The sequence below is a fragment of the Petromyzon marinus genome, chromosome 4, assembly GCF_048934315.1.
Source record: "Petromyzon marinus isolate PM22_M1 ecotype Great Lakes invasive population chromosome 4, UKy_Petmar_22M1.pri1.0, whole genome shotgun sequence".
Classification (NCBI taxonomy): Eukaryota; Metazoa; Chordata; class Hyperoartia; order Petromyzontiformes; family Petromyzontidae; genus Petromyzon; species Petromyzon marinus.
Window position 1 is genome coordinate 16811162 of NC_133670.1, and position 24241 is coordinate 16835402.

General features: G+C 43.5%; 1 protein-coding gene and 1 long non-coding RNA gene across 9 annotated transcripts in view; one reads left to right on the plus strand and one right to left on the minus strand.

Annotated features, from left to right (window-relative positions):
• LOC116938590 (uncharacterized) overlaps positions 1-24241 on the plus strand; it is a 143265-nt gene that overhangs the window by 18820 nt on the left and 100204 nt on the right. Inside the window, exons 3-4 of one of the 2 annotated variants that reach the window (XR_012931695.1) lie at positions 2556-2722; positions 4325-7972. This is a non-coding gene — a long non-coding RNA (uncharacterized LOC116938590). Of the gene's footprint in view, positions 1-2555; positions 2723-4324; positions 7973-24241 lie in introns of those variants that run through there. The other variant, XR_012931696.1, reaches the window with a different exon arrangement.
• LOC116938586 (thrombospondin type-1 domain-containing protein 7A-like) overlaps positions 1-24241 on the minus strand; it is a 246240-nt gene that overhangs the window by 9540 nt on the left and 212459 nt on the right. For 6 of the 7 annotated variants that reach the window (XM_076058793.1, XM_076058798.1, XM_032945908.2 and 3 more), the window contains 6 exons: positions 22882-22999; positions 16044-16189; positions 13111-13288; positions 5447-5623; positions 4315-4598; positions 2553-2802 (listed from right to left, as the gene is read on the minus strand). In XM_076058793.1, coding sequence (XP_075914908.1) covers positions 2553-2802; positions 4315-4598; positions 5447-5623; positions 13111-13288; positions 16044-16189; positions 22882-22999 — 1153 coding nt within the window. The remainder of the gene's footprint in view (positions 1-2552; positions 2803-4314; positions 4599-5446; positions 5624-13110; positions 13289-16043; positions 16190-22881; positions 23000-24241) is intronic. The other variant, XM_076058807.1, reaches the window with a different exon arrangement.

Sequence of the window (24241 nt, forward strand, 5' to 3'; positions counted from 1 at the left end):
AGTGGTGCCCGGTGGAGTAGCGATCAATTGATCGCCTGTAAGGCTGCAAACGAGGAATGCCGACTCACGTCCTACCCCACGCGTACGTTAGTGAAACAGAAGGTCGCATTCACATCGTGTTCAGCGCACCGTGCAATTTTCTCGAAAAGGAAATGTGAGGGCGAGATGATTAAAACATGAGAATGGGTTGCAAGACTGGAGTGACTCAAATTAATATATTGAAAAGTGTTGACAAAACTTTGATATTGTCCATCAGCAGTGTAGACAACATTTAAATATCCTTTGTATATATATATAAACTTGCTCTACTATCTTGTGTGAGCTGCAGGACTATACTGTATATCTGAATAAAAAAAAATCTATGTCAATGCGCTAAAGTAAGCAATATTAAATTCATTATATGTGTGAACAGTCTGATACAGAGTAGGGACCTGAATATTTCATGAAGATATAAGAAAAATTAGATGTCTTTTCAACATCATGCATTTGTGAGAAAAACATCTTCAAGTAAATTGACAGGCCTGCAAATTCAGTGATAACCCCCATAATAGGTATATTCATGAATCTGTATTAGAAATCGGACACCAGACATTTGCTAGATAATCTTAAAAACACATTGCAAAGTAATAGAGAATGAAAGTGAAGATAGGGGAGAGGTAAAGTGCAAATGTGAAAAACCAGTAATGATGGGATTTTTTTACGTAAATTGAATTTGCCTCACAGTAGCAATGGGAGGAGTTTTGACCAGGAATTAGTGCTGGATAAGTGTGACTTTTCTAGGCCTTGAGTTGCCAACAGACCAGAATAATTACCGATTTAATTGAAATTACACAAATTTCAGATTTGAAATTTACTTTTAATTGGAGTAAGTACCATTACCTGGATAAAAGTTATTTAGACATTTGATCGAATGGCTACAAATGCATATAAAAGCCCTTCAAACAAAAGTCGCCTGACTTGCAAAGTGCATCACACGCTCTGGTACCAACCCCTAGCGACCCTCCCAGCAAACCCTCAAAGCGACCTGCCTTCCTCTCCCCATGTCTCGACAGTAACAGTCGATCAAACGCAGCCAACTGGCCTGTAGATGACCCTAGGGCCTTCTCCACAGTAACGCTTTTAACCGACAAAACGAGTCTGCTTTAGAAAGCTACCATATTCCTGGTTCTCCAGACAAGTGGTAGGTGCATCTCCCCTTCACAATCTCTCCACTCCCAGGCCAATGCAGCAAGTGACACACTGGCCACCCTTCCAAATGAGATATTCCATTCTCAAGGGATTTTCCAAGTGATATATTTTAAAAGAGGAAAAAAAAGCAGCTATCTAAACTCACAGCCTACAAAGCTCAGCCGAGGTGAAGGGAAAATGACTGTCATTGGCAAGAGAGAGGATATTTCAAGGTGCCCACACGGATAACCGCCAAAGATTAACCGCAGAGCATATCCATTGAACATATGCCTTTTCATTCCGACCAACCACAAGTAAACGCCAAAGCACCCTGCCATCAGGATTTGGGGATCTTGTGCACTTTGCCCCAGACCCTTCGTAGGCTGCACAATCCTCCAGCGTGGAGCTTCCGCAAGAAGGTTTCCCCACGGCCAAGAATGAGAAGAGTTCATTAGAGATGCCGTGTGCAGCATTTTCACAGGGACTAGTTACTCGCTCAACCACAGCCTCAATTTACAGACACGGGAACCGATGGAAAATGGTGCTTCTCACCCAAGTTTCAGTGTGCAAAGCTACACCCAGTCGTGCGCTTCTGCAGTCTGGAATTCTGTAAAGGTCATTTTATTATTGGAGCCAGTACAAGCCCTCTGTTGCAGTATGACATTGGTGCCTAAGGCACCCCTCTGCCATCTGTTTCTCCAGTGCAGCTGTTGATCTGTCTGGCAATTTGTTCACCTGACTAGACATTGTCCCAGCCAGCCACAATAACCACCTTATAACCCCAACCAGGGACCCTTCTGGATCAGAAGGGACCTGAAGGTCATGGGTAGCAGGGTTGCTTACTTGCTTGTGCAGGTTTAATGGAAGCCAATCCACTACCTAATCAGTCATACGTGATGACTCTCATCCAATTACAATTATGGTCGGGATGCAACTGTAAAAAAGAAACATGTAAATCACAGCACACAAAGCGAGGCCATGACAGAGGAGTAAATCCACTTTGTAAAATGGTAAATTGCTGAACTTAGAATGAAAACATGTATTTTTTTGGCGATACTGCCTTGGCAGTGGTGCACAAAGCACGAATAAACAAGAATCTCAACACATTCGTAATTAGCACTGCCATCATGGAAAAAATATATTACAGACGATGTGATGGGTAATGTCCCTTCTTCATAGGCTCGTGATGAAAGCCTGGCAATTTAGATTTTAAAAAAATAGCAATTCTTCCCACTTCTCATTAAAACCCATTGCTGGATGGTGGAAAACCTTGCACACGCTTCTGCATTTGCAAATATTCCATGCCACACGAGATAACACGCACAGGCGGTGCTCTGCAGTGACAGCCCGCACTCGGAAATTAGCCACAACTGTTTTTCACGTACCAGGGCCGTAGGGCTGCATGGACCACGTTCGGAGAACATCGCCGAGCCTCGTGTCACCGTTCACGTCAGGCCGGTTCCGGCCAGCGCCATGACCGGCCACGACGTCCGCCCTGTGCTCACCACCGCCGCCTCCACTGCCGCTGCCGCCACTACCGGCGCCAGCTGTCAGGGTAACGCGCTCGCACCGCACCGCCGTCCCGCCCAGCACACTCGCTCGTGAGAACCCCCGCGCACACTCGCACGTCCCCGTCTGCTCACGCACAGCAGAGAACGACGACAATGACGACCGTCAGTTTGTACTTATTCAATGCACTTATAATCATATTACATAGCTTCGCCACAGTAGCAAGACGTTTACTACCTCGCCTGGTGTACAGGAGGTCGTGTGTTCGATCCTGACCCTGACGCCTGCTGTAGCTTTGGAGTTTGCATGTCTCTCTCCCTGTGGCCGCGTGGATTTTTCTTCCGGTACTTTGGTTTTCCCCTCCACATTTAGAAACACGCATTTAGAGTATTTGGCTGCTATAAACTTCCACATGACAAGCCACTTTGTTGAGCTATCATTTGTGGCCTGGTCGCTTCTGAAAAAGAGCTATATAGTTCAGTGGGCCTTACCTGGTAAAATAAAAATAGTTTCATTTTATAGTTTAGTTTATATTATATTAGTTATAGATAGATAGCTCTCTCCCAATGGGTTTTTGGGTTGCATCCCATATTGTTCAGCATGATATCCAATGTTTCGCTCCAGTGACTGAATAATTCCTTGTGAATTCATGAATTCAATTCAAGAACTGATTTCTTGTAAGAACTCCCAGCACGTGGAGTGAAACTTTGGATAATGACCCGATTAACACAAGATACAACCATAAGATACAAACAATTGCTATAACGTATGCAGTAATAATAATAGGTATAATAATGTAATGCATTAATCTAGGAAAGCCTCAATACATCTCAACACTATTTTTCAGAAGGCTCCTGTACTGGGATGTTTGGCGAATTTAATTTAATTGAGTGTTTTCCTTTTTGTGGGAAGATATCAATGCACTTGGAGACAATCCATCCATATAATGGAATAACTCTTGAAGATTTCGCATGAACACACTCCTATCCACCTCAAGAGCCCGGATAGTTCTGGAGTTTCACAAATCTATTCGACCCACTAACTCCTGCCTGGAAAGTTCTGGATCAGAGACATGCACAACCACGTCTGGCACCATTATTGACAGCCTCACTTACACAGTGCATTATAAGAAAAAGGTGCTCGTGATTTGGCCAAATCTGACGTGCTCAAGCAAACCTTAAATATATGCCCCCTTTGTCCGTCCCGATTTAGCATTGCAAAAATGCTCGGCAGGTTTTTTCAAACAAATAAACCCGAACAAGATCACACAGAAAGATATTGACAAACATGTGGTGGCCTAATTGTTTTCCTAATTAAGTATGAACATCCAAAAGCTCTGTTATTCAGCGCTTATCTCTGCCTACCACAATGCTTTCCAGTGGCCGAGTTGTATCTCGCAGTAGTTCAGTTAAAATATACCGTGGAATCAAGCCCATCCCTCCCACACTCCACTTGGCCTTATTATATTGAACATTGTGCTTTGACAAGCCTCATCACCAGGAGTGGCTGAGGCTCTGCGAATGGTTCAACTGAACTCATCTGACAAATTCTGACACCGTGTAAAAGGATGAACGATTCTTTTTTTTAAAGATAGAGATGATGAACGTGTCAGCTAAACATCAACTGCGGTCTCCCCACCTGTGTACAGAATGAGTTGGGTTTCGGGCAGGGTGGCTGGCAAGATCTCATCCTGGGCGGCTCGGATGAAGCGAGACAACCACCTGTGTTTAATACGGAGAAGGGCGTGTTAAGGGTTGAATGCATTTTAAACGTCATGCTCTGGAATGGGGTTTGTAAGAACGCAGTAACAACAATCACGATCATACCGGTCACATTGATGCCATCCGAGCGGGCACACCACACCTCTCTCTCCGTCCCTCGCCAAGGCCCTGACCTCCATTGGTACTGAAAGCACTTTCCATCTGTTTGCAAGCACCACGAAGCAATGCATGTAACTCTTGCATTGTAACGACTCCCCGTCCTGCCATTAAAAATTAAACGGCGCTGTACGTGCTATCTTTTTGAAAAATGAACGGCACACCGCTACAAATTGCTTTCGTCCCAAAGCTGCTATCACACCATTGCAGCATTACCAGAACTATGGAAAAATCAATACCAAAACATATGACCATCACCGGAGTAAGCCAATGCCTTATGGTTAGAGTGTCTGCTTTGAGTGGGAGGTCAGAGGTTCAATTCCCTAGGCCAGTGTACACTGCCGAGGTTTGAAAATGATTGAGCACCCCTGCTCGGTGCTCTGCAGCACAGCTGCAGAACTATGGCTGAGCAACGCGAGCCAGAGAAGAGCGATCGCCGGAAGGTGCCAACAGTGACCACCCTGGGGACGATGTTGCCTCTGTGAATCACGGAATGTGAGTGAGCCAGCGAATATTAAGAGCACGTCTTAGTTCCAAGTGACAATGCTCAAGTTCAGGAGAGGAGGCAAATAATCAACTCTATCCCCTCATGCCACCTCAAGCAGAAATGAACACCTGCACAGCTAAATCGTTTGCACACATTTCCAAACCGCAGAACAAGTAAACGACTGAACACACCGTTATTTTTAATCATCTGCATCACCGAAACCAAGGATATCTTAAAATAATCCTCCACGCGAATACCTGGACCTACTTGGCGTCTCGGGGGAAACTCACATGTTGTTTTTTTTTAATTTGGGTGGAAAAAATTATTGCCAATATTACGCGAACAAAGCTAATCGTCGCGACGACAGAAGCCGAACCCGAGGCATCAGAAGAGGAGGCCGCCTCACCGTCGCACGGGCGCGACTCCCAGACCTGCGCCGGGCAGGCGGCACGGCTCTCCGGCACCGCAGCTCCGAGGGCGACGCGCGAGCGCGCCTGCACGCCGCGCAGCCCCAAGTTGCTGCCGGTGGCGCACATCAGCTGACACACGCTCCAGTCGGACCACTTGCCCAGGCGGCAGTCTCCTGGGACGGCCGAGAGAAACACGTGGAAACGCGCGCCACGGAGCAGCCGGTGGGGACAACGGTGCAATTAAAAACTGGGGAGAAAAATCATGTAGGTGCAAGGATTCCGTAACGCTTTCCAACATGCGCTTTGTCCTGAGGTGTATTTAGTAAGTGATAGGGGAGCGGTAAAGTTGTAGTTAGCGCATTGCTCTACGAACCCGGCGGCGTGGGTTCAATTCCCGCTCACGGCTGACACCAGTGACGATTATCTGGACTGGTCCTGGGCCTCCCCTAGGTCGACTCAGCCTCATATAAGTACCTGGTGTGGTTTGTAAACATCGCCACCCACCCCCTCGCGTGCCATGCCGGCCTTCATAGGTGTTCGCTAACAGCACTTGCTTCTATCGTCAAGAGATATATGGGGGGTCTTTGTCTGAGTAAGCGAGAAACAAACGTAACGTCTGAAGCCGCACAGTGAGATGGCATCGCATTGCATGAGACGTTGTAAGAAGATGTCACAAGTATATATTATCAGGTTGGGGTGAGAGAGCGAAGATGCACACTTTCCCTGGAAGCTCTGGGTTTGTTTCCAATTTTTGGGCAATCCTTTGATAATATTTGGCCAGTTTTCGATAAGCAGCAAAAGTTTTGTTCATATTGGATCATGCAGGCGGGTAGAGCGATGCATTAACCATTTATATCTATTTTGGAGAGTGATAATAGGTTTTCCCCCTTTTTTCTGGCAACAGAACAGGTGTTAAGATGTTAAAACACCAAACTGAAACTTTTTACCAGGAATCATGTCTGCATTAACCACAATACTTGTGGTCAGAATGCAAACAAAAAATATACTCTGAAAGCTGTTTCTGGTGTGGACCAATCAGTTTCAAAGACAATGCATATATTATCAGAGTACGTTTTTTGTTTGCATTCTGACCACAAGCATTGGGGTTAATGCAGACATGATTCCTTGTTAAAGGCTTCCGTTTGGTGTTTTAACATCTTAACACCTGTTTTGTTGCCAGAAAAAAGGGGAAAAACCTATTATCATATTTTGTTACTGGCAAAGGAGGTCCCATGATATTTTGGAGAGTGTTAAAATTAAAGTCCCTTCAATAAAAAGCTAGGTCCAATGTCCGCTGTCACTAATGGCAGATCCACACTAGCAGCAGACAGAGGTTTTTCGCTTTTTAATAGTCTATATTCTGTAGAACACAAGTGACTCCGGTTCTTTTAATCAATTTCCCACACTTTGGGAAATCACTTGTTATGATTAAAGTTTACACTATAAAACATATCATGCTCAAATACAGCACTGAAAAATAATTAACCTTTGCCTCTCAATGTAAGATGGATATGGACATTTCACAAATATTTGCAAAAAATGTTTTGTCTTTCAATATAAAAAATATATACGTGTGAATTGCCTTATGGGGAATCTTCATGGCTTAACCTAGTGGTGACACAAGCGAGACATGGAGATGAGGGATGTCGTGATTCACCCCCCAGCTTTTATCTGTAACTGTCGGTTGCAACTCAATGAGACAAATCAATAGTTTTGTCTAATTTATTTACTTTGTATTTGTAATAGTTTATTTGCATCTTACATGTATTTGCTCGTTTAGCCTAAATATAACATTAGTATACAGTTTTCATCACATTATGGATTGTCGATTCTCAAAAGCATGATATATTGAGTGTTTCTTTCATGTAAGAATGGATTTTAATTAACAAATCGATGAGTTAATATGGGGGTTATCATGTTCCAACTCCTCCAGTGGAGCCCATATTCAGCTACTCCTGAAATTGGAACATTAAACTCCTCCAGAGGAACCCATATGCTACTCCTGAAATTGGAACATTCAACTCCTATAGTGGAGCCCATATTCAGCTACTCCTGAAATTGGAACATTCAATTCCTCCAGAGGAACCAATATTCAGCTACTCCTGAAATTGGAACATTCAACTCCTCCTCCAGAGGAACCAATATTCAGACTGAAAATTCACTCCCGGAGAGTGAACATTAAAACTAATCTAATGGTGAATATTCGACTCCTCCAGTAGAACCAATATTCAATTCCTCCAGTAGAGCCAATATTCAACTCCTGAGGGTGCTCACAGCAGCGCGTGGTGAAAGCTTGAGAGAAGATACGTTCAGCAAGCGGCTCTACTACCCGGACAACCCCACTTGGATTACAAGCGGTGCCTGCGGCGTCAATGTCCGTGTTAAATTGATGTATCGCTACCAGCCTAATGGATACACATTCAGGTTTAATGTTTGTCAGCTGGCACAATGACTGCTTCTCAAATAAATGTACAAGGTATAAAGGCTGCAATAAAAAAAGCGAGTGAATTTAGCAAACGGCATTTAATTGTCCTATTTATCATGTCAAAGTATTTTTTTTTACTGTCATTTGGTTGTAAATTAAATGTGATGTTTGTCATTTGAAAAGTACAGATTTTTTTTTACTCACAAAACTTAAGATGTTACTGTTAATTTCAAATCATTACCTTGATTACGCCAAATTACTCTGCTTGTAAAACGTGTGTAAGAAAACTAATGAGCAATCTAATGCGACCAAATGGCCGGGAATTACATTTCTTAGGCCAAAACAAGTCAAATTAGGAATCACATTTTACAAAAGAAGACTTTGCGTAATTGTATTATCAATTGTAATAATAAGTGAGATAACTAAATTCAAGCTTTAAAGAAATAATGTAAAGATGGGGGCTCCTCTTCTCAATCCAATATATTAAATCGAACATTTAAAAGCGAGACAGATCCACCATTAGAACCCATGTTGGCGTACTGCTGGAAGCGTCTACCGACTTCCCCTGGGGTCCGAATTTTCTCATGGACTGAGGCCAAGGTTGCCAGTGAATGGAGTCTCTCAAAATGCGTTAAAGTCACGATCACCCGTATTTAAAACGTCAAACTATGTGGTAGTGAAACCTTTGCAACTAATGTGGCCATTAAACAACGTCGATTTAATTTGTAAATAACAAACATTACACGTACAGGAAGGAATTCATCTTATCTGTCACCCTTTCACCCACAATTTCCATCATCTGCACAAGTCGGTGAGTCTGCAAAATCTATCAAGAGTGGCCACATTTTTCCAATTATCAGGAACAAATTTTTTTACGGATAAATGGGAATGCAGGGAAAACAGGATCTACGATTTTGGTCCCTCACAAAATGGTTAATTAAAAAAACGTTCTCCCCTGTATTAACACTCTGGATGTAAACTGTTGCTGGTCTAGGATCAACAGAAGACCTGGAACCAGTTACCCGCGCATGTTTGGGATCCATCCTCGAGTCCGAGCCAGTTTTGCAACAGACATAAAACAAAGAGCATACACTGTGTGATCAGCGTGCATTTGTGATGGGCTGGACTCGTAGAAGTGCAAGATAACAAGTGTTCAGACTTAGATACGTACTAGTGCTACGTATGTGGGTTGATTATAATGTACAGCTCTTTGTGAAGCCAGTGCTGCATTATACTGTGGAAAACATTCAAAACCATTCGATGATTCTTGATGCATTGTCATTTTTTTAAGTCGATTACTTGTGCCTAATTAAAAACAGTGGATGCCCCCCACATCCTTCACTCCAAAGGTGGGAATCCCCTACAAGCCACGCCCCGGATGATAAAGATCACGACGTCACCAAACCCTGCCCATTGTCTTCAATCCACAGCTCCACATAGGAACAGAAGTGACTTTGTTTATCCCAACAATTTTCGTATTTTTCGATGCATGGCATAATCGAACCAATAATCGGTAGAGTGATTGTTTAATGAAATAATAAAATAGCCCAGCTCTCATAGATATGTAATTAAATGCTGATTACATTCATGACTTTTGACTTTTGTAATGTTATTGCATGCACATTGACGACAACATGTGACAATGGTTTGCTCCAAGCTCATTAAGATCAATGCCAAGCCAATACAGGTCGTTATCACACACGCGCACATACAAACTGGTGTTATGTAATTATTTTCATTAATTACATGCTGCTAATTAACTTGACGGGTAGAATCTGGGTGGAGTGGACGTTATTGATGTCTCATGCAAATCAGGTCCCCTGTTTGAGCAGCAAGTCAAACAAAATTACAATCAGGATGTCGACAGTACTCAGCCTCCCCACAGGATCCCACCAAGTGTAATTATTTCATATCTCTTATCAAATTGTTGACAGCCAAGTGCACTTGAACCATCATTGCAGAGTAAAATTTCTGTCCAAAATAATTTTAACACAAAATAAGACTTGTCTCACTTCTGAAGCATTTCCATCAAAATCGAATTATCAAAAATGTGATGGCTCTTGGGACATGAAAACAGTTAAACTAAACAATTTTTTTTATTTTATCAGATAAGGCCCACTGAGCTATATAGCTCTTTTCAGAAGTCACATGGCCATAGATGATAGCCCACTGAGGTGGCTTATGCCGAAATTTAGATCAGCCAAATTCTATAAACGCATGTTTCTAAATGTGGAGGGAAAAGCCGGAGGACTTGGAGAAAAATGTACGTGGGGAGAACATGCAAACTCCAAATATACAGCAGGCGTCAGGGTTTTTGTAACAAAGCAATGAATTCATGGTATTATGCACATCATGTCAACTGCAATGCAAGTTTCAGACGAGGTTTGGCTGAGGTGTGGCTAGACTTTCTTTAAAAATGAAGTTGTCCTTTTAAATGCTAACATATCAGCTAAATCCCGAGTTACACGAAAACACGTAGCAGACGCATGTAAAAAAAAAGTTAATTAAAAATTCTATTGATTTCCAATAAGCCTGCAAACCATCCGCAGAAATCCACCCTCCCGACTGCCTGCACGCTCAATTTCTCTGTGAAGTGTCACGTCCCCAAGCAGGCATTCGGGCCAGGCTGCTATCGATTTTGAAGTTATTGTTCCGGGGAGCACCTGACGGTTACCACGTTAACATACGCCACACATTGCTAGTGCACGCTGTGTAGCCCTATCTTTATTGCTGGGCTGATAGTTCTTTGGCCCTTGTATTGACTCTTCTGAAATTAACCATGCATTCGTTTAAGCTTATTTATTTTGATGCCAGAGCGCGCAAGCAAGCAAGCAAAACGTCGCATCTTGTTTACGGGTGAAATAAGTACCCTTAATTAAAGCAGATAAGTAATAAACTGTTGAGGTAAGTGGTTGCCTGGAAGTGTAGAGTTTTACTGGAAAGTCCAAGGGATCATCATTTAAGACCCTCATTATTGGATCTTGAGTAAATGTGCTAAACGAGAATAGGTAAAATGTGCACGTAGCTTCCTGTGAATATATCTGCTGTTAACAGCAGCAACAATATATCTGCATGTTGTCTTTATTAAACTATATAAAGACATGCATCATTCTTCAGAGGTGTTCAGTGTGTCATGCTTTGGAGATATGAAATGGCATTATCTGACAGTCACTTAGTCACGTTTGTTCCCCCCTCTCTGCCAGGAGAATGGCAATTCTTCCTGTCTATTTACATTTATAGTAATTGGAATCATATAATTGTTTATTAGCTCAAAGGGAGAGGTTCTTTATAGCTCCCTCTAGTGAAGGCCCTCATTCCAGCCATGACGTGAGTGAGACATTGCAGGGTTTCACCTTTACCTGCACCTTAAGCTCGTCCACAGGCCCTTATTTTCCTTCATTTGCAGTGCTCCCCAAAATCTTCTGCAGAATGCCGACAAGAGCAGCAGTAACAGAAATCTCATAACTTTCTGTCTTCCATCTTCTCGTACCAAAACAACTCAGCTTCGCCAACAGATACACTCATTTTGATTCACTCTCAAATGTCCCAACCGTGCAGTCAAAGCTGGTCTGATGTGACTACTAAAGTAGAAACGAGCCAATGGTTGCTTCTAATTTTCAAGAAAGCTGGGCCATTATTAAGAGTACAATGCAATTCGGAATTATAAAGTCCCTAAATGTGGCCACATCTCGGGTGTCATGACATTCCCCACATTTAGAGGCCCCGTCAGCACGTACGATGTGGACAAAAAAAGTCCTCAAAATGTAGTTAAATTCCTTAATTATATGTTTTGACGAACCATGATGCATTTGGCAATGCACGTGACTCCTGTGGTTGACCGCTGTGGTTCCTCCAATGAATTCCACTTGGCATTACCTGTGCTATGATAATAGTTAGGCTCGCGTCATGCCACTGCTGGTAGAAGGCATTCCTTCTTGTAGTATCATTCATTGATGGTATTTGACCATGCATCACAATGCTGGTGAGTGTGGGTTGGTGAAGGGAAGGGCAGGTATTAAACTGAGGTCACCAGGTTAATAGGTTAATAGCACAGTGGGTCAACCACTGCTACCCTGCGCCACCCCATTAACATTCGAAATAATGTGTTTATTTACACAGTTTGTTTTATATTCAATTAACTTTTGTTAATATTGATTATATAAGTTGCCGTTAATGAGAAGAGATGCTTGTGAATATACAGCTTCATTCCAAATGTAAACACACGTGTAATCGAAGCAATACATGTTCAAATATTTCACATATGGCTACTAGTAAGCTGTATTTTTCAATACATTTGTTGTTTTTATTTTTGACCACTGGATAGCAACGTTTAAACACCAGGGAAAAAAAAACGTAGATTTTGTTTGTTTGTAATGAAGCCTAAATATCCCAAAAAAACCTCTCCAACACAAAATATAAATTGACAGACAATCTTAGCAGTTCATGGTGCAGACACAGTCCTGAAAAGCACTCGTTCGTGATTAACAATAATGGGGAGGCTCATGGTTGGTGTCCCACCCACTCGTACGTGATTACAAAATGTCCTCTGCTCGGCCCTCTATGTGGGAGGAGTGGGAGACAGGCGAAGCCATGCAGTGAACAGGCCATCTGGCTCTTGGGTGGGGAGCTGGCGATTTATCATTGGCTTTGACATGAGTTGCAACCGTGCCTCTTCACAAGGAAAGCTTTGCTTACTTCGCATGTGCAGGCGGCGCAAACGTCTGAATGTTTGTAAGAGTTATGCCGAGCTGACACAGCCACATGAATAGAAGGGAAACCACGGGGAGAGCCGTTACTCTAAGAAGAAGTTCTGCACTTGAGGTGTCTGAGTGGCTATGAGACCAGACTGCTGAGCTGGCATTGCTGAGATTCTGAGATTCAACCTGGGTTTCAGTCATTCTTGAATGAACCATGTTCGTAACTACATGACTCTACAAAAAAAACCCCCAACATATTAAATTGTTGCTCTGGGAATAAAAAAAAAACCGCTTTGACTTTCATGCGACATTGTGTGCATCAAATTACACCCCAGATTGCTGTGCATGGAAAAGGCCACTTGAAGCATATCTCGGAAATAATTCTGACATCTCATTTCGTCGACTATTCTCTCACACGGAGTGATCCACTGCTCCGGGAGCATTCTCGATGGAAGCCTCGTCTCATGACGTGACACCGATAGAGCACTGGGGAAAAAAAAGGCAACTTAAATTTTTTATATATTTATTTTGCAGTCACCTGGGCAGGGCACAGAACAGGCTCTCTGTAGCTCCTCGGCAGCCTCTCCATCTGGCACATCCTGCCGCTCTCCGCACTTGTCGTCCTCCTCGACGGCCATCGCCGAGTCGTTGGTTAGCCCGTCCGTCACCACACACGAGACGTTACGCACCTGGACACCTTCCCCGCACTGTGCATCCTGCATTGGAAAGTCGGCTCAGTCAGAGGCACACGAGTTTAATGTTTTGTGGCTGCACTCTCTCTCGTGCACACATGAGCGGATTTGCACCCTGCCTTGGCACGTCTCCATATAGAAACAGCTGCCACATCGTAGCAGCATGCCATTCCGAACACAAATGTACGAACGACACTGCCAACACTGTGCACATGTCCAAATAGGCACATCATTGCTCTCAGTTTATTCAACCTTCACTCAGAACTTCCGCAGCTACACACGGATAATTCTAAACAAATTCAGCCTCAAATAATCACATTTGATGCTCAGACGTCTGAATATGGTTGTACACACATTATCAGTAGCTTGTCTATCAAATAATTGGTACATTTGGTATTTGTGCCATTGTATGTATGAATGTATGTTTAACTTACTTTGCACCCTGCGTAAGCCAACCGTCCTAATCGGAGGTGCAAGACTATCACAAAAGTGCTCCGTTTCACAGCTCAGAATCGTGTGCAGTAATTTTACAGTGAGAGTGATTTTGCCACATAGTTTTACGAGATTAGGTAATTTGTGAGTAATGTTCAAATTTCGACCATGAAGGCAGTAGACATGGCCTACTTTTTTTCATCGGGTCTACATTATGAAGCAGAAGATGCACATGTTGTGGTTATTGTACCAGCAGTTTAGCATTAACCAGGGAGGCTTCTGGGCTTCAACCGCAAACCCCTGCAACAAGTGGAAAACGCGCGACCGCTCGGCCATGTCACCGCCCCCAACTGCCTATGGAACTGTGAAAAATACGCACAGCCACTGGGGAACTACTCTAGCGTATTGCAGTGCTAGGTTAGGGCCTAAACCCCACCATACTCCTTCCAGTGAAAGCATAATTCAGGATCAATGTCTCAGAAAAGTGAAAAGAAAAAAAGTTTTACTGCAGTCGCCACAGGTTCCCAAGTGGCCCAGAAACCTCTCACTGGGAAACACCGACTGTGGACTCTACTTGAAGCTGGCAATGTCATCTAATACTGGAAGCTGTCAGTCTTGTATTTGTTTTTCCTGTAGTAGTTTCCCACCTCGTGAACTAATGACACCGATAGATATCGTGTACTATATTACAGCCCTTGTCAATCTAATTCTGTTTGAAGGCCTCCCAACACCATATTTGCCATGGGGGTTGTTTGACCATACTTCACAACGCTGGTCAATGCGGGGGGGGGGGGGTGCTCATGATCGGTTCAGATATAATTCGCCACTGATGTTAGTCATGGCTGGAAATCAATATGAAGTTGCTGCACTCGTAGTGCAGTGTGCTAACAACTCCAGAGGTATTCTGAACACCAATGCGTTCCCAGTGACTCAGCTGGTGAAATCAGAGTAGGCTGCATTTTAGGGAACCAAAGACAAATCATGAAGGCTTATTTTAATTTGTTGTTTTATTTGTTTTATTTTATTTCTACCTACGTGACTTTACCGAAAGAACCAAAGAGTATGGATTCCTGCAATCACGAAAGCTTCAAATCAAGAAAGAAGGCTCAATAAAGCCATTTAAGTGGACCCAGTGAACAGCATTATCTGGATCCTTCGTGAGCCTAAGCCCATGTGATCATTAATATCACACTGAAGAATGCGTGGCCTGAGTATAATAGTTAAAATCATGCACATGTGAATTCGTATCATATCCTTGTCGGACGGGGGTTGATCTAACATATCACACCTCTGGGGTTGAGGAAAATCTGTGTGGAAAGACAAAAGTGGTTGTCCTGCAGAGAGACTGGACTCCCCTTTGCTTTTTGGGAAGAGAGACAATTTGACATTTGACGACATAAATAATGAAGCCAGAATTTAGCAGTAATTAAATATTGGTGAAAGGTTGAAACATGTGATGATTAGGAATTTAATGATGCATTGATGCATTTATTAATATTGGTAAGCTCATGATAAATGGATCAAATTGTATTGGACTGATACCTTTAAATCTATTATAATTTGTATGCAATGGGTTCACGTGACTCCTGCAGCCACTCGTGGCCAAGACATTGCGCCGCGACGTAAAACAATATGTATTTTTATTGAACAGTGAAGCTGAATCGCGACCATTCATCGAACTGCAATAGAAAACAAGCGACATCATTTATCATCAAAGAAGCTGTGGAACTCCCGCACTGTAGATCGATAAAAATACAATCTATAGTTGTGGCCGAGTGGTTACAGGCCTGTGATCAGAGCTGTCCCTAGGGTACGGCGAATTGGGGCGATCGTCCCGGGCCCCGCACTTTGGGGGGCCCCGCGCTTTGATGTCACAGTGTCAGATGTAATATTTCCGGTTTAGTTTGAAGGCATGGGGGGGGGGGGGACCCACACAGTGGGATTTTCCCGGGGTCATGCACCCCTGTGATTAAACCAGGTTCTCGAGTACAACGAGTTGATTATCTCAGCCCAGTCACCAATGACCGCACAAAAAAAGACAATCACATTAAATGTGGTTCTGCACTTAATTTGGATAAATTCCAGCTTTTAAATTAAACGTTTGGCTGTCATGCGACGAAAATTACTCATCGCATGAGTAATGGTTCCTTATACAGTGTGGACTGGCAGTAACTTGCAAGGATCCCAGTAGCAGTTCTATGATATCTGCTTCCTTCGGCCGTTCTGTTATACAAACAGATTGCACTGCTCTGAAACATATCCTCGGCTCGTAGCATGAAACTGACGGCACAACTGGGATACAATTGGGAGAGGGGGAGCGGTTGGGGAAAAACTCAAATCTGTGCACCTGGAGCAGGCAGCCGGACCACTGCCCGTACTCCCAGCGGTAGCAGGGTAGCACTGGGCACGGCTTGCTTTGCTGCAGCTGAGGTGAGCAGCGCCTCCCGTCCCCCTGGGCTGGGCGCACCACTCGTCTCTCCCTGCGTATAACTCCTAAATCGACACGACACAACACAGGTTCAGGCCGGGCATCTGGGCGACTGGGAATTCGTCTGGTGCGCCGAACGTGGAGTTCGAGCCGCCTCATCCTTCAGGCAACTTAAATCAACAGCCAACTGATTGAAGCTGAGATTTATGTCACGCTGTGTGATGACCCAATTCCAGGCTTGGCTTATCAGGTAAATACCCAGTTGCCTGGTGAATCAGGCCACTCAGAACACTAGAGCAAAGGGTCAGAACAATTGTGCTTCTACACGTGGGTACACACGAACACATACATATGTACAATGACATAGACCATCATCATCATCATCATCGTTGTCATCATCATCTTCACGTCCACACATTTCCTGGGTTAGTTAATAAATAGAATGTCTGCATGCCTTCCTGTCTTACCATCTCTTTTTATGTCTCCCATCCTTCTGCAGCCCTATCACTCTTTTTTAAAGCCTCCATGACACCATCTTCCCACTTTTTTCTTAGCCCTCTTTCTTCGCGTCTTGCCTGTCCCATCGTCTCAAGGAGTTCTCCTTCTCCGACTATGTCCCCGATCCGCTTGTTCCTCACCCAATTCAATCTTTATTTCCCCGCCGCATTTCTAAGGTGATGCATTTTAGTTGCCTTCGCTGGGACTGTGACCTTAAGGTCGTAGGAGGCTTTCAGTGCCTCGTTCATCCAGGAGCTTGAGTTGCTCGCAAAGGTGACCATCCTAGGCGACTGAGTCGATGGAGAGGGGCGACACAAATAAAGAGTCCAAAGAGACATGCTGCAAGCGACTGTATCCGCGTGACACGGATGGAGCGGATCAGTGCAGGATAGGCAGGTTTGCAGTGAGGGGGTTACTAAAGGGTGAAGATGAAGACCCACATTCACGGGGCAATGGCTGCATGTAAACCCCCGGTGTGTCCCACTGCTGTGTGATGTAGCACGAGTGTAACTTAATGGGCTGATCGGTATCACATCACCATCATGCCTCGATTATAATAAAAAAAAGAAACAAGTTTACAGTGAGGGAAAAAAGTATTTGATTCCCTGCTGATATTGTACGTTTGCCCACTGACAGAGAAATGATCAGTCTATAATTTTAATGGTGGGTTTATTTGAACAGTGAGAGACAGAATAGCAACAACAAAATCCAGAAAAAATGCATGTCAAAAATGTTATGAATTGATTTGCATTTTAATGAGGGAAATAAGTATTTGACTCCTCTGCAAAACATGACTTAGTACTTGGTGGCAAAACCCTTGTTGGCAATCACAGAGGTCAGACGTTTCTTGTAGTTGGCCACCAGGTTTGCACACATCTCAGGAGTGATTTTGTCCCACTCCTCTTTGCAGATCTTCTCCAAGTCATTAAAGTTTCGAGGCTGACGTTTGGCAACTTGAACCTTCAGCTCCCTCCACAGATTTTCTATGGGATTAATGTCTGGAGACTGGCTAGGCCACTCCAGGACCTTAATGTGCTTCTTCTTGAGCCACTCCTTTGTTGCCTTGGCCGTGTGTTTTGGGTCATTGTCATGCTGGAATACCCATCCACAACCCATTTTCAATGCCCTGGCTGAGGGAAGGAGGTTCTCACCCAAAATTTGACGGTACATGGCCCCGTCCATCGTCCCTTTGATGCGGCGAAGTTGTCCTGTCCCCTTAGCAGAAAAACACCCCCAAAGCATAATGTTTCCACCTCCATGTTTGACGGTGGGGATAGTGTTCTTGGGTTCATCGGCAGCATTCCTCCTCCTCCAAACACGGCGAGTTGAGTTGATGCCAAAGAGCTCCATTTTGATCTCATCTGACCACAACACTTTCACCCAGTTGTCCTCTGAATCATTCAGATGTTCATTGGCAAACTTCAGACGGGCATCTATATGTGCTTTCTTAAGCAGGGGGACCTTGCGGGCGCTGCAGGATTTGAGTCCTTCACGGCGTAGTGTGTTACCAATTATTCTCTTGGTGACTATGGTCCCAGCTGCCTTGAGATCATTGACAAGATCCTTCCGTGTAGTTCTGGGCTGATTCCTCACCGTTCTCATGATCATTGCAACTCCACGAGGTGAGATCTTGCACGGAGCCCCAGGCCGAGGGAGATTGACAGTTCTTTTGTGTTTCTTCCATTTGCGAATAATCGCACCAAACTGTTGTCACCTTCTCACCAAGGTGCTTGGCAATGGTCTTGTAGCCCATTCCAGCCTTGTGTAGGTCTACAATCTTGTCCCTGACATCCTTGGAGAGCTCTTTGGTCTTGGCCATGGTGGAGACTTTGGAATCTGATTGATTGCTTCTGTGGACAGGTGTCTTTTATACAGGTAACAAGCTGAGATTAGGAGCACTCCCTTTAAGAGTGTGCTCCTAATCTCAGCTCGTTACCTGTATAAAAGACACCTGGGAGCCAGAAATCTTTCTGATTGAGAGGGGGTCAAATACTTATTTCCCTCATTAAAATGCAAATCAATTTATAACATTTTTGACATGCGTTTTTCTGGATTTTGTTGTTGTTATTCTGTCTCTCACTGTTCAAATAAACCTACCATTAAAATTATAGACTGATCATTGCTTTATTCTTAGCTCTTTCGGTAAAGTCACGTTGAAGGGAAACAATAAAATATATATAAAACAATAAAATTATCACGACGTTTCGACCATAACACAAACGGTCATCATCAGGTGTGAAAACCAACTGATGATGACCGTTTGTGTTATGGTCGAAACGTCGTGAGAATTTTGTTTCATATATATTTTATTATTTTATTGTTTCCCTTCAACGTGACTTTGCCGAAAGAGCTAAGAATATGAATTACTGCAGTCACGAAAGCTTTAAATCAAAATTTGATAATTTCTTTGTCAGTGGGCAAACGTACAAAATCAGCAGGGGATCAAATACTGTTTTCCCTCACTGTACGTTTATTTGGCTCAAATCTACAATATGGACATGTGTTTATAAACTCTGTTGAGCTTCACCAACGAGGTATAGTTAGTTGCGTTTTAGTCAAATGACAGCTCCATCTCACACACATACACACAGTGTGTTTTTTGTAGAAAATGTGCACCATACACCGAATGGTCTGCCCATCAATGAAAATGGCGCACAAAGCAGACACCAAAGACAAAGATCCCCCGCTGTTAGCGAGCACCTATGAAGGCTGGCACGCCACAGGAGGGTGGGGTGGGTGGCCAACACCACGCGCGGCCGCCTTTGTCTCTCTAGCGGCGATATTCGCACACTGCAATAGGTACTCATTTGAGGCTGAGTCGACCTAGGGGAGGCACCGGTTCACCGCTACACTACCGCTCCCCAAACAGCAGACACCTAGACGTTATGCACACGCGGGCACACAATATATGCAGTGACATGTATATAAATAGACAAGCACATTATAGACAAACGTGCATATTATGCACTGCAAAATGAGTGTACTTTCCTATAAATGGGGAGCACACATCTTGGCGGGCAATGACTGATGGGAAGGAAATGAGACTGAGAAATTGAGGCTAATGGAGGAGAGTGGAACATTTATTTTAATGGAGTCCCCGTGATAGCAGCTTACCGTTCAAAACAATTTGATTCACCTTTTGTTGTTGACAAATCATGAAACATAACCTGTTTGATTTTTTTAAAGATGCTTTCCTAAAGTCTCTTAAAATGATAAAAAGGTGTCCAAGAGAGTAACGCTCTATATTACGTGGCAGAGTTTCATAAAATTCATGAAAGCCTATAAATGTCAACAATAATGTTTGTAAACCCAACTATGAAAATAATGTATTTCTCTCTTTCACTCTTATGTATACATTCCTGAGTGCAAAATTGCTTCATCATGCTTGTTTATTTATTTACTTAGTTTTTATACCGGTGTCTTGTCTCTCTGCTTAAAATGGTTTATGATGCATGATCACAAACAGGTCATAAAAATGCAGCGAAGCCGCATCAATGCTACTGCTGCCATCGCTGCAAAGGAGGAATATTTTCCTTAATGTGATAAAATATGATTTAGCATAAAAAAGACAAGCAAAGCCAAGTGTGAAGAGGCAGGACAAAGATTGAGTGGATTGAGGTCTCTGAAGGGGAACTGGTAATTGACTAAAGGTTGCCGGGGAAGTGCAGGCATTGTAGTGACAGGTGACGGTGAGAGATGAGAGCATGTGTGAAGCTTACATCTCCCTAGCATGAAGAGGCCACTTAAACAAGGCAGCCCTAATTAAGGCCCTTGTCGTGGAATGTGCTGCCGATTTGAAATGCCTCCAAAGCATGTCTCAGCTAAAATTAAATTGAAAAAGGCTACTGCAGTTCAGTGCATTCACGTTCCACCGTGCATTGTGAACCGTGTAATGAAAAAAAGTCACTATTGTTTACAAACAAGAGACTATTGCTGATGCAATAAGAAACAACACGAGCTTTATAATGAATTCATATATTTTCATAAGGAAGTGCCGATGAAATGCACTGACTGCACACCACTGGTGGGTTTGCGGCAAAGAAAAGAGTCAAATAAATCTCATCAGATTAAATAAACGCTATCAGAAAATAGAAAATTGAACTTGCAGCAGAAGCTCTCGGAGGCTTGGCTGTGTTTGCGCAGTGAAGTTAAGGAGTGGGAAATGTGAACGAAGCAGAGAATAAAGAAACACTCAACATTTCGATTTAAAGCTTTCGTGACTGCAGGGATACATCTTCTGGGCTCTTTCGGTAAAGTCACGTAGAATGGAGATAAAATAATAAAAATAATAACAGAATAAAATTCTCACGACGTTTCAGCCACAACACAAGTAGCCTTCCTCAGGTGAAGAAACAGGACTGTCCGGAAGACAGCGCTTGAGTGAAGCTTGCAGTCCTGTTTCTTCACCTGAGGAAGGCTACTTGTGTTGTGGCCGAAACGTCGTGATAATTTTATTCTGCTATTTTTTTTTTAAATCTCCATTCTACGTGACTTTACCGAAAGAGCCCAGAAGATGAAACACTCAACATTTACTTAAAACTGCCACATTAGCCTTTTCTACAAGGAGGAAGAAATACAAAATTACCATTGTTCACACTGCTAACATATATAAATAAATCGGTGACCACTTTTCACACTAGAAATGCAAACGGGCAAGGGGTTTCCTTTTGGTGGGCACCATGTCAGGCATTGGCGTCACCAGTGCTTCCTTACTCCCCAGTATTTTACAAAGGCATTCGCTCCATGGCAGCAGGAAATTGATGAGCCTGACAGAGCTCTCAGCTCAACTCCTTGCACAAGTCTGTGGGGGTGATGAATAATCCCTGCAGGCGAATTTTCTCCAGCACGATGACCAGAATTGCTTGCAAGTGCCACTCTTCTTTTGTCCGTATTAATGTCCATACCGCATAACCTGGCTACTCCCCTCCCCCAACTCTTTTATTATTATTATTAAACATAAGCATGAAGGGAGGGGGGGGGAGAAGAGGTGGGGGTTGTTGGGCGTGGGGGGGTAGTGTCCAGCAGCCTAACTCAGTGGGAATTAAATCAAGATTCAATTTAATTCAGACACGTATTTTATTTTGATCCATGACAGAAATTGGTTCTGCCTCTTGCTTTGAGCACCTGCATTTATTATTGAATTTAAAACCATTACTTTGGTTATTTGTTATGCATGTGGGGAACACAATTTCACGGAGGCGCAGCGGTGCATGGCCGATGCATTGTTCTCCAGACGCGCATCCAGCCAAAGTTATGTCTATGCTCGACATTGATATGAAGAAAGGCAACACGCTGTTTAAAGGAATTCTGGACAGAGATTGAAATTACTTCCGGACATTATTATGTCAAGCCCATTAGCCAGCCATGGTCAAAATAACTGCAAGTTGTACAGTAATTAGCACTAGCTCCAACGCAGAATAATTAGAATTAAAGGACACTTTGCGAATTTGAATTAACTCTCTTTAATATTGCAGCGGTTTTTTTTCCCATTATATGGAGATGTGAGAATTAATTTCATAATTTTCACCGATGACACCAAGTGTAACCAATGTACATTCTGGATTGCTCTGCAATCAAAACTCTAGCTGGTTCTTAATTATAGAGTCTCGTACATTGGTTTTAAACTAAAACTTTTCTCAATTGCACATTTGGCAACATCTTTTTTTAAGACTGAACAAGTTTTGCAAATTTCTAATGATTCAAATGAAGGTGATCACGCGTATCATGCAAAAAAATGTCTTGCAGGTTTATGGCACTACATTGGCTATCTCCCCGTTAGCCACCGAGAGTTGAGATGAAATCAACATGAAAAAAAGCCTACAAATGGAAACAGAATCGAGAGCTTACTGGAGAGTGCTTGTCATGTTTTCTATGTTCACCAATAGCAGTCACTATTTAACTGCGTCCAACTCCTCCGTACAGAATACACTTCTGAAGATAACATGTTTGGGTTGACTACGAAAGTAGTTTATATGAAAATGTGACCCAAATTTCATATTTATCAGAATAACTCTTGCACCCATGCAGAAATTCTCTGGTGGCTCTCTGGTACAATATACAGCACCTCGTTTTCGTATTCGATTTAAAAACAAAATGAAATGCGTTATCTTCAAGGGACTAATAAAATATATATATATTTTGGTATATGCAATTCTTTGACTCCTGCCACATATGAAATTTACTTTGTGCAATTTTAAAAACCAAATAATAAATGTGTCACAAACAAGCGAGCGCGAGTGTGTAGCGAATGGCCCCACACCTGCCAGGCCGCAGGTGCGCGAGCACAGAGACCACGGTGACCACTCCGACAGCTGGCAGTTGACTGGGCAGGGCACCGTGCAGGGCACAGCGAGCCTCCAGGGCGACTCCAGCCCCTTCTGTGGATGCGAACGACCACAGGGCATAATGGGTGACAGACAAGACAAAGATTCCTCCTCGCATTCCCGTTAACAGACTGTTGGGGCAAGTGCCGTTATCGAGCACCTATTGAGGCCCCGTAGGGCACACAAGGGGGTGGGTGGCCAGCGCCACACCAGACCACCTTTGCCCTCCCCAGTTTGGATGTTAAACGAATGCCACAGGTACGCATTTAAAGGCTAAGTCGAGCTAGAGGAAGCCCAGGACTGGTTCAGATGATCGTCACTGGTGTTGGCCGTGAGCAGGAATTGAACTCGGGTCACTGGGTTTTAGCTCAGCATGCAAACCGTTGCACCACCGCTCCCCACATGATGGATGACACACACAGACACACGGCAGCCATCTACTGACAATACCCATGTATTGGTAACACCAGCACACACACAACTGCATACATTTGTAACGTGTCCACTACACATGTACAGACACAGGCCCTTACACAATCAAGACGCAAATCCACGAGATAGGATTGTAAATGCTGTTTGAGCAAGTGTTTGTTAATGATAACCTATTAACGACAGGAAAGCACACTAGGGGATAGTGTGGCTAATGCCAAGCCTGGTCACTTTTGTCTCCCCAGTGCTGATGTTAACATACCACACACCATGTACTCATTTAAACAATTTTTTTAAACAATTTTTTTTTTATTTTACCAGGTAGGGCCCACTGAGCTTTATAGATATTTTTCAGAAGCGACCTGGCCACAAATGATAGCTCAACGAAGTGGCTTATCACGTGGAAATTTACAGCAGCCAAATACGTGTTGATTCATAAATGTGGAGGGAAAAGCTGGAGGACCCTGAGAAAAATCCACGTGGCCACAGGGGGACAGACAAGCAAACTAAAAATGTACAGCAGGCGTCAGGGTCGGGATCGGGGTCGAACCCACACCCTCCTGTATACTGTACCAGGAGAGATAGTTAATATCTTGGCACCGTGATGCCACCTGGCTAAGTTAACCTAGGGAAGGTTCAGATCTGGTCTCGATACCACTTTGACACCTTTGTTACTGTACTAAGGGTACATAGCTATGGGTTCATAGCATAGTACACTTACCATTGCGCCCCCCCCACCACACACGTATGCAATTACGCTCACTCATACATGCGCACAAATGCATTAATATGAACAATCCAACGTAAAAAAAAAGATAAAGAACCTCTGTTTCGCCATTTATCCTTACATATACTACTTTTAAAGAT